The 8,979-nt window shown below is 51.8% G+C and overlaps 2 protein-coding genes across 3 annotated transcripts; both read right to left on the bottom strand.

Moving 5' to 3' along the window:
- Positions 1 to 64: 64 nt before the first annotated feature.
- TSTD1 (thiosulfate sulfurtransferase like domain containing 1) lies at positions 65 to 1,360 on the bottom strand. The gene is made up of 4 exons (XM_012802687.2): positions 1,275 to 1,360; positions 963 to 1,085; positions 320 to 482; positions 65 to 234 (listed from the first exon to the last, which is right to left on the bottom strand). Exons 1-4 carry the CDS (start codon positions 1,345 to 1,347, stop codon positions 183 to 185), a joined length of 411 nt encoding a protein of 136 aa, XP_012658141.1. The 5' UTR covers positions 1,348 to 1,360; the 3' UTR covers positions 65 to 182.
- Positions 1,361 to 1,655: 295 nt separating this feature from the next.
- Positions 1,656 to 8,364, bottom strand: USF1 (upstream transcription factor 1). 2 transcript variants are annotated; one of them, XM_003785785.2, is made up of 11 exons: positions 8,230 to 8,364; positions 5,989 to 6,081; positions 5,357 to 5,406; positions 5,090 to 5,205; positions 4,628 to 4,729; positions 4,219 to 4,414; positions 3,647 to 3,734; positions 3,454 to 3,512; positions 3,224 to 3,318; positions 2,599 to 2,727; positions 1,656 to 2,409 (listed from the first exon to the last, which is right to left on the bottom strand). In XM_003785785.2, the coding sequence occupies exons 2-11, from the start codon at positions 5,994 to 5,996 to the stop codon at positions 2,320 to 2,322; spliced, it is 933 nt and encodes a 310-aa protein (XP_003785833.1). In that variant the 5' UTR covers positions 5,997 to 6,081; positions 8,230 to 8,364; the 3' UTR covers positions 1,656 to 2,319. The 2 variants fall into 2 exon arrangements, with proteins under 2 accessions (XP_003785833.1, XP_012658181.1); XM_012802727.1 differs by having other exon boundaries at positions 5,121 to 5,205; positions 8,230 to 8,350.
- Between the last annotated feature and the right edge of the window lie 615 nt (positions 8,365 to 8,979).

The following is an 8,979-nucleotide window of genomic DNA, read 5'->3' as shown; positions in this document are numbered from 1 at the left end:
AAAAAAAAAAAAATAGATTAAGATTATAACATTTTTGGTCCACCTGACAAATTAAATGCTTCCATTACTTTAATCAACTGCTCTTTATTTGATGCTTTGTGTGCACAGCACAGTAAGGAGTTGCCCAACCCAGCAAGCCAGGCCCTTCTTCATCACCCTTAGTTAAGGTAGTCACCTTTTACCTAACCCTCTTTCTCCAACCATTCTCTATAGGCCCCAGCATAGTGTCGAGCCCTGTGGAGACAAAGAGAGGTGAAGGAGGGACAGGCCATAGGCCAGTCCCAGTCATCTCCCAGCCACAAGTCACACCTTCCCTTACCCTGTGTATCCGAGGCTTCGAGCCAGCTGCGTGGCCTGGAAGCCCCGCTTGCCTATCTGACAGAAGAAAACAACGTTCTCATCATCCAGCTTTGGCTTCTCGGTGGAGTACAAAGCCTGGAAAGCAGCTGGCTCCATCTGCAGGGCACTTTCCAACTCGGACACTGGGAGTTGTTGAGAAGACAGAATGGAGAGAGGGCAGTTTGGCGTTCTCAGGTATAGAAGTTAAGCCTGGAAGGGCTAGATCCTGGCGAAACAAAGCTACTCTCCCCAACCCAGGCTCAAGGACAAGAAACTGCCTTCTTCCACAGGGAGTCAGCCAGACAACCTTTGGATATCAGCCACTTCCTGAGTCAGTAGCTGGCAGGGTGGAGGCAGAGGCAGAATGGCCGCCTCAGGCAGCCAGCCTCCGCGAGGTCAAGCTCAGGGAAGCTGCCCTGCCCCTCTCCCCGCCGCCTGCTATCCCCTCCCTCAAACTGGATGGGCCAGTTCCGCTGCCAGGATCAGTCTGCAGTCAGTGCTCCGAAATGTGGGACCCTGGTAACCACTGCCTTTCTCAAGTCATCCTAGGTGAAGTCCCATTAGCTAAGGCCCTCCTGGATTGTCTGTACTCCACCTCCGGGTGCCCCCCTTCAATCCCATACCCGGGATGTTGAGAGCTCCGGGGATGGTCCCTGCTGCCGCTTCCTCCCGAGATCGCACGTCGAAGAGCCGGACCCGGCCCGAGGCTAGGAGCAAACGGAGTTCGGGGAGCGAGACCGTGGGCACTGAGGAAGAGGCACGAGAGCCGTTAGGGGAGGAGGTCCCAGGCACCGCTGCCAAGGCGCCCCTCACCTGGCAGCGCCCCAACCCGGAGGGGGCGTGCACAGTGACTCCCCTTTGCTCCTCTCGCATACACATCAACCCAGGGGCAATGTGTACGACAGAACTAGATCCCAGTTCTCCCTTGCAGGTACCTCCAGCCATAGTGCACGCAACAGCGATTCGCCGGAACGCAGTCCCAGCCCGCACTCTCCGCTGGTGCAGCATCAGCCCTTCCCTCCCTCCCGCAGCCGAGACCGGAAACGGAAGCGAAGGCAGGCCTCCCGCACCGCCCGGGCAGCACCTGTTTGTAGTGCCTCTAACACCAGGAGACTGGAGAGAAATCCTCACGATTGCCCAGCAGGGCGGGAAACCACACCAGTCCGGCCCAGGTACCAGGACTCAGGGTAACGAGCACAGGAACAGCGCCCCACCCTAAACCCAGCCCAGCACTTAGTGGTCCCTAAGAGCAGCGTGACCCCTCCCCTCTCCCTGGGGCCCACAAAAGGAGGAAAAATAAGACAATAAGACAACTGTGGCTCTGAACAATTTTATCTTAAAAAAAAAAAAAAAAAGGAAAGAAAGGAAGAAAAAAAAAAAAACACCCCACAAGGGGTAAGGCCCCAAGTGGGCCCCTGCCTGTTGTTCTCCCTGGCTCCAAAGACTTCTTCTGCATAAGCCTTAGCTGCTGGCTGGCCGATCTCCTCTTCACACGGCCGCAGCCACTGCTAAGCATCCTTCCCCCCACTTCTTGCTTAAGCCTGCTCCTGAGTTGCCAGGTACATGACTAAACCTCAGCTCCAGGGAAAGGAAGAACCCACGGCAGTGCCGGCATCCTGAGGCAAGGCAGAACATCGCCCATCAGCAGATCCTCTGCTGGGCACCCTAACAAGCACAGGGCAAGCCCCCGGTTTAGTGTGTCCAGTGTCCAGCATGGAGACAGCACATGCGCTGTGCAAGAGGAACACAAGGGCCCCAGGGCTGCATGGTGGGGGTGGGCAATTCTGTCAGCGCACATCCACATTGTGTTTCACACCATTGCAGGCTGCCGTATCACAGGGCTTCAGTTCAAAGAAACACCTGCTGAACTCCCCCCAGTCCCATGCCAGAAGTGGGCAGTGAAGGAAAGGAGCGTGGGGTTAGGCTGTTACTCCTGGGCTATCTGCAGTTCTTGGGCCCAAAGCCCTTGAATTCCCATAGCTAGTTGCTGTCATTCTTGATGACGACCTCTAATCCATGGTGTCGCAACTGAGCTCGTAGCAGCAGATTCTTGTTTTTAAGATCTTCCACCTGATGTGGGAAGGAGACAGTAAAAGGAAAGGGGAGAAAAGTTGGCATTGCCAAGACCCCAGACTTCCTCAGACATCTACTGGTGAGGATGAAAAGGTGAAGCCCCCTCTATGGAGAACAAAACAGAGTCCTGAACTGGGCTAGTGACTACAGAAGTTGAGGTAGGCTATACCCAGGTGGGAGTCTGACCTGCTGTCGAAGCACATCATTGTCCAGCTGCAGTTGGTCAAGCCCCTGCAGTTCTTCAGACAATCGGTGATTACTCTGCCGAAGCTCCTGAATATAATCACAAGCTTTGGATAGAATCCCACCTTTACTCTGTAAGACAAGACCAACAGAATGAGGACTAGAATTTAAGCTAGCTAGCTTCAGGCCGGGCACGGTGGTTTATGTCTATAATCCCAGCAGTCTGGGAGGCCAAGGCGGGCAGATTGCTGTAGCTCAGGAGTTGGAGACCAGCCTAAGCAAGAGTGACACCCCATCTCTAAAAATAGCTGGGCGTTGTGGCAGGCACTCATAGTCCCAGCTACTCAGGAGGCTGAGGCAAGAGAATCACTTGATCCCAAGAGTTTGTGGTCACTGTGAGCTATAATGCAATGGCACTCAACCCCTGGGTGACTGAATGAGACTGTTTCCAAAAAAACCGAATAGCTAGCTTCACACTTTGGACCTTATTCTCCCCCTAAGGATGGTGACATAACATTTCCAAGGGATACAGAAAAGTTAAGAAAAGTCTACTGCTGTTTCACTACCACTTCTGGAAACAATACCAGGAGACAGAATTCAGGCATCCTGCCTACTACCAGGGTCAGACCTGGCCAGACTTGGTGCTCTCCATAGAGCAGTCTGGGATGATCTTGGACAGCTGCACGATCCAGTTGTTGATCTTGTCACGGCGGCGACGCTCCACTGTGGAGCAAAATGGAGGACAAGGTAACTCAAACTCACTACAAGCCCCAGGGTAAAATTGCCTAACTCCTCCCCTCAGACATCACTGCTGACTCCATCCCACCAGACAGCTCCTAGCTTCACACCTGTGCCTACCTTCATTATGCTGAGCCCTGCGTTTCTCATCCCGAGTTGTCCTGGGAGCCTCTGACTTCCTGACAACAGAGCCCCAGGGTAGCCAGAGTGAGGGATGGACAAAAAATAAGATTAGAATGTGGGGTAAGAAATTATATAAGATTTAGCAGGCATTAAGACCACTCATATAAATTAAGAAACAAGGGTCACTCACGGGGAATAAGGGTGAGTCCTAGGGGCAATTGAGCGTTGGCTTCCTCCCTGCAATACTTCTTGTGGTGACATCATGACAAAAAATTGACCTGTGAAGATGCAGGGTAGGTTCTGTCAAAGCATGTGATTAAGAACCTCACTGAGGCCTAAGGCAAAGACCCTGGACCCCTTCTCTAAAAAGAATGTGTTTCACTGGCAACTGTAGCTCAGTGGGTAGGGTGCCAGCCACATACACTGGGGATGGCAGGTCGAACCCAGCCAGGGCCTACTAAAACAACAATGACAACTGCAACAAAAAAAATAAATAGCCAGGCATTGTGGCGGGCACCTGTAGTCCCAGCTACTTGGGAGTCTGAGGCAAGAGAATCACTCAAGCCCAAGAGTGTGAGGTTGCTATGAGCTGTGATGCCACAGCACTCTACCCAGGGCCACAACTTGAGACTCTGTCTCCAAAAAAAAAAAAAAAAAAAAGTTTCTCTTGCTAGAAAGAGAACCCCAGACTCACAACCTGCCAGGTCATGTCCCACAGCCTACCCTAGTCCCTCCAGACAGCATTCTCATGTAATGTCTCACCAGTTCCAGGAGGGGTTGCTTGTCCCAGTAGTGCCTCTGAGCCCTGGGTAGTAACAACAGCAGCTGTACTCCCTGATGTGGTACCCCCTGCCCCATCTCCCACTGCAGTGCTGGGGAAGTAAGTATAGTGTGTCTCAGCAGCTGTCCCCTCTGTGTCAACTGCATCATCGCTGGTGAAAGCACCCTGGATCACTGCCTGGGAAGGGGAGCAAGAGAACCGAGTCCATGGTGTTAGATAATTCTTCCCACTACACCAGTCTGAAATTTCTATTCAAAAAGGTAGAATCTAGTGCCTTAAGACAAGGAAGCCCTAGGTATCTCACTGTTCCCAGCTTTATCCCCGTCCTATTGGTTCCCTTCTTCTTACTTCTCAGAGTTCTAGTCTCCTCCCTAGCCCGTACCCCTGTACCTGGGTCATGGATTGTGTAGCAGGGTAGCCACTGATGGCACCAGTACCCTCAGTCTGGCCATCCAGCTGCCCCTCGGACACCTGGATCACCCTGTACATCACCTGGAAGCAGAGAGGAAGGGGGTGGGGTGGGGAGGGAAGGGAATAAAGAAAATAAGTGCTGTGAATTCCAGTCATAAAACTGAGCCCTTGGATACAGCCCCAAAACAAGAGCCCTTCAGAGACACAAATTTAGCCATTGTCCCTTCTTTCCCAATACAGGCCATTTAGCACACTACTACTTGACACTCGGCACACTACTACTTGACACCAAAGCTTATATCAGTGTACACCCCCACCCCCAAGGTAGTTCACATTTTCACCTCATCTTCCAAGTCAAGTATCCCCCCCAGAACATGATCCATTACCTCCCTCAATCCCAATCCCATATATAACCTGTAGCCACCTGGCTCCCTCCCTTACCTGGCCCCCATTCTCAGTTCGGAAGACGTACTTGACGTTGGGGTCAGGGAAGGTGGCAGCTGACTGGATGCTGGCAATAGCCACACTGGTTGGGTCCTCCCCAGTAGCCACTGCACCTAAATTAAAGGAGCAAAGGAAAAGTCTGAGTTAACTGTCTTTCTTCTTCTTTTCCACTGGCATGCCACTGGAGGAGGAGGATGCATAGGAGATGGCCTGGTAGGGGAGGAAAGAGGGTCATGATGGCTTGGTGTTGGTTCTAACACTCACCTTCCTGAATCTGCACTGTCCCCTCCTCAGTTTCAGCTGTTTTCTGCTGCCTGTTTGTGGTGAAAGGACAGAAGAAAGAATAAGAGAAGAAATGAAATGTGTGAGCTCACAGGTCCAATAACATATGGTTACCAAACTCATTGCCATTCCCAACAAGTGCCAGGTTAGGTTAAAATAACAATAACTGGCCAGGCCCGGTGGCTCCCGCCTGTAATCCTAGCACTTTGGGAGGCTGAGGTGGGTGGATTGCTAGAGTTCAGGAGTTCAAGACCAGGGTGGCGCCTGTGGCTCAGTGAGTAGTGCACCAGCCCCATATATCAAGGGTGGTAGGTTCAAGCCCAGCTCCAGCCAAACTGCAACAAAAAATAGCCAGGCATTGTGGCAAGTGCCTGTGGTCCCAGCTACTTAGGAGACTGAGGCAAGAGAACTGCCTAAGCCCAGGAGTTGGAGATTGCTATGAGCTGTGATGCCACAGCACTCTACCAAGAGCGAAAAATAAAACTCTTCCTCTTAAAAAAAAAAAAAAAAAAGGCCAGCCTGAGTTAGAGTGAGACTCCAAGAGTGGTGCTCTTGGCCATTCTGCATTCTCCCAGCCCACCTGTCTTTCATCAGGACCCTACTTCTTCACTTACCCCTTCATCTCTCTGTGAGGGGGCACATCCGAGGAATTGGTTCTTTTGGGGGAGTCTTGGTATCTCCTGATGCACAGGCCTGAGTGCTAAGTCCTGGTAGAAATCACAGAGTTTGCAGTGAGCCTAGGAAATAGAACGGTCTCTCTGGTTCTAGAATTTAGGCTCCATGAAGACACAGTCAGGAAATAACCCAATCCTCTCCAGGGGACAATCAGCTTCTCCCATTCTGATGCCTGAAGACTGTACTAGAGTGATTGAAAAAGTAACTCTATAAATGGTATTCCCTATCACTCCAACTCCTGGTAAAGAGGGGATAATTACACTGAAAAACAGAACATATTTCTGGATGGATTATTCTTAAAGCTACTACTATGACCTGCTATGATCGTAGCTTCATGGAAATTAGGAAGGGCCATATATAGATCACCACTATCAAAAAATACAGAACTGGCTCAGTGCCGGTAGCACAGTGGTTATGGCTCCAGCCACGTGCACGGAAGCTGGCAGGTTCAAGCCCAGCCCAGGCCAGCTAAAACATGACAACTGCAACAAGAAAATAGCCGAGCACTGTGGCAGGCGCCTGTAGTACCAGCTACTTGGGAGGCTGCGGCAAGAGAATCACTTGAGCCCAAGAGTTAGAGGTTGCTGTGAGCTGTGGCACCACTGCACTCTACCAAGTGCAGCGACACAGTCTAAAAAATAGAGAGAGATAGAGAGAGAGAAAGTGTCATAGGCACTGATGCTTCTTTCTGCTTCTCAGCCACCTACTGTACACCAAGAAATTTCTGTTCTCAAATCTAGGAAGGAGAAATCTGAAGCCCATTACCTCTGGAAAAACTTCCCTAACCACAATGTCTAGACTTGGCCCTGGGGTCCCATTATACTGACAGGGCTCTTGTTTGGGGGGTTGTCTAGGTTTATATAATCTGTTAGAGACTCTAAAGGCCAAGTGTATCATCTTCAAGCCCTCCCTGTTTTATTAACCAAGGCTTCCTGTAGAATGACACAGTTGCTAAAATGTTGCTATGACAACTCCAAACCAACTGAGACTCAGCAAGAAAGGAAAAAACTCCAAGCCCAGGGTTTTGAAGGCAAAGAGACAATGGGGGAGGAATCCATCTACAAGGTGCCTGCCACAGGACCCTGACATCCAGCCAGAGACGGGGAAAACAAAGGGCTAAGCCGACGGACGCCTCCAGAAAAAAACAACGACACAGTTAAGTACAAAGCAATAAGATAATCCCAACACGAAAAGAGCGACATTGTTATAATTCTCTACCCATAAGAGTCTCCAAGCCTTTTCTACTCGGAAGATAAGCCGGTAAAGCCTACGTCCAAAAAAAAGTGTTATTTAACACACACACACAAAAGGGCTAAGGGGACTGAAAGTGAAACTGTCCAGAGGAAGTAGCGCCGCGAGGAGATCCCAGTTCAAAAGGGGAAGTAGCCCTAGTGTTTTGGGACCACCTACGTCTCCATCCTCAAACCTGAGGGGGAAGTGCCCCTTCCAGGCTGGCTGCACTGACTGCGGGAGGAGGCAATGAAAGAGAGGGCAGGGCACCGGAGGCGTCTCTATTGGCCACAGCTGTCAGCCACGGGCAGCCTCTGAGAACGCCAGGCAATGGAGTCAGGCTACTTAATCAAATCTTCGTCGGGCATCAGGAAGCATTTCCTGAGCATTAAGGATATGTGACAAGGAAACCGGGATGGGATGTTGTGGCGAGCACGCTCAGGCGAGGAGGGCCCAGTTAGGAGCTCTCGCTAAGTCTAGACACAAAAGAATCAAGTTCCGAAAGAAGTCAGGCGCCCAGACCCGGCGGGAGGCTGCGGCATCTCCCAGCAGGCCCACCAACCAGTATGCGCCCACGGAGCCGAGCGCCCACCAGGCGCGAGCCAGAAAGCCGGCGCCGGGACCCCACAGCCCCGCCGCGCTCGCCCCGCGCCCCAGCTGCGCCGCAGAGCAGGCAGGCAGGGAGTCCAGAGCTCGGGGGCCTAGAGTCTGCAGCTGGGGCCCGGGGCCAGATAGCTCAGGAGGGGCCGCGGAGACGTGCGCGTTCGGGGACTGAGAGAGAGTTCGGCCCACAAAGCGGGGTAGGAAATAAAAGAATCAGCAGGCCCCCTAGCCCAAAACAAAGGCTTCTTTCCCAGGAGTTCCTACCCTGAAAAACTGAAACAAAACCAAAGCTGCCCTGCCTTGCCGGTCCACCCTGTCTCCAGACTGCCAGCCGGTTCCCCACTCACCGGCGAAGGCCGCCTCAGCCGCGATTTTCCCAGACAGTGTTCTCCCTTTCCCGACCTGGGTATCTCCATAGACAGCTGCTCATGCGCACTTCCAGCCCGCGGCCATGTTGGAGAGGGGCGGAAGTGCCACTCGCGACCCACCCAGTCTTCTCAGAGATTCTGAGCCGCCCCACTTCCGTTCGCTCTGCCTTGACGAGGCCTGAAGGATGCAAAGGTTTGGGCCCAAAAGAAGCCATGACCTGGAGAATATAATTGATATCCTAGCCACTTTGGGCGTGCACGGGATAAAGGCGACTAACTTGTAGTACCATCTTTGTTTTGGATAGGACCTTTTTAGTTACAGAAAAAAGAAGCGAGGGAGTCCGGCTGAGACCAAGGAAGGGACAGCCAACGCAGGTGCCATCTTTAACAAGGGCTACTTGGGAGGCCATCTTGGGTCAGGGAAGCTTTTTCTGAAGCGTTTCTTATTAGCAATTAGTAGGTGTCAGAACATAACACAGATCTTGACATTTCTCCTTGGTTTTAAGTGTCAGCAGGCACTCACCAAAGACCTCAAAGCTTTTAGTTTTGCACAGGCTTACACTTTGTGTGATAGGAATGTTGACTCCCATTCTTCTCAGCCAGGACCTATCCTTAATGGATTTTGAGTAGTGTGGTGTAATGGGAAGAATTCAGACTCTGTGAAAGGGCATATAGTGAGAATAAGATGGAGTTAGTCGGGCAGCGCCTGTGGCTCAGTCAATAGGGCGC

The sequence above is a fragment of the Otolemur garnettii genome, unplaced genomic scaffold, assembly GCF_000181295.1.
Source record: "Otolemur garnettii isolate 467f Iridium unplaced genomic scaffold, OtoGar3 scaffold00016, whole genome shotgun sequence".
Classification (NCBI taxonomy): Eukaryota; Metazoa; Chordata; class Mammalia; order Primates; family Galagidae; genus Otolemur; species Otolemur garnettii.
Note: the sequence above shows the minus strand (reverse complement) of the source record. Positions and strands in the feature narration are given on the sequence as shown.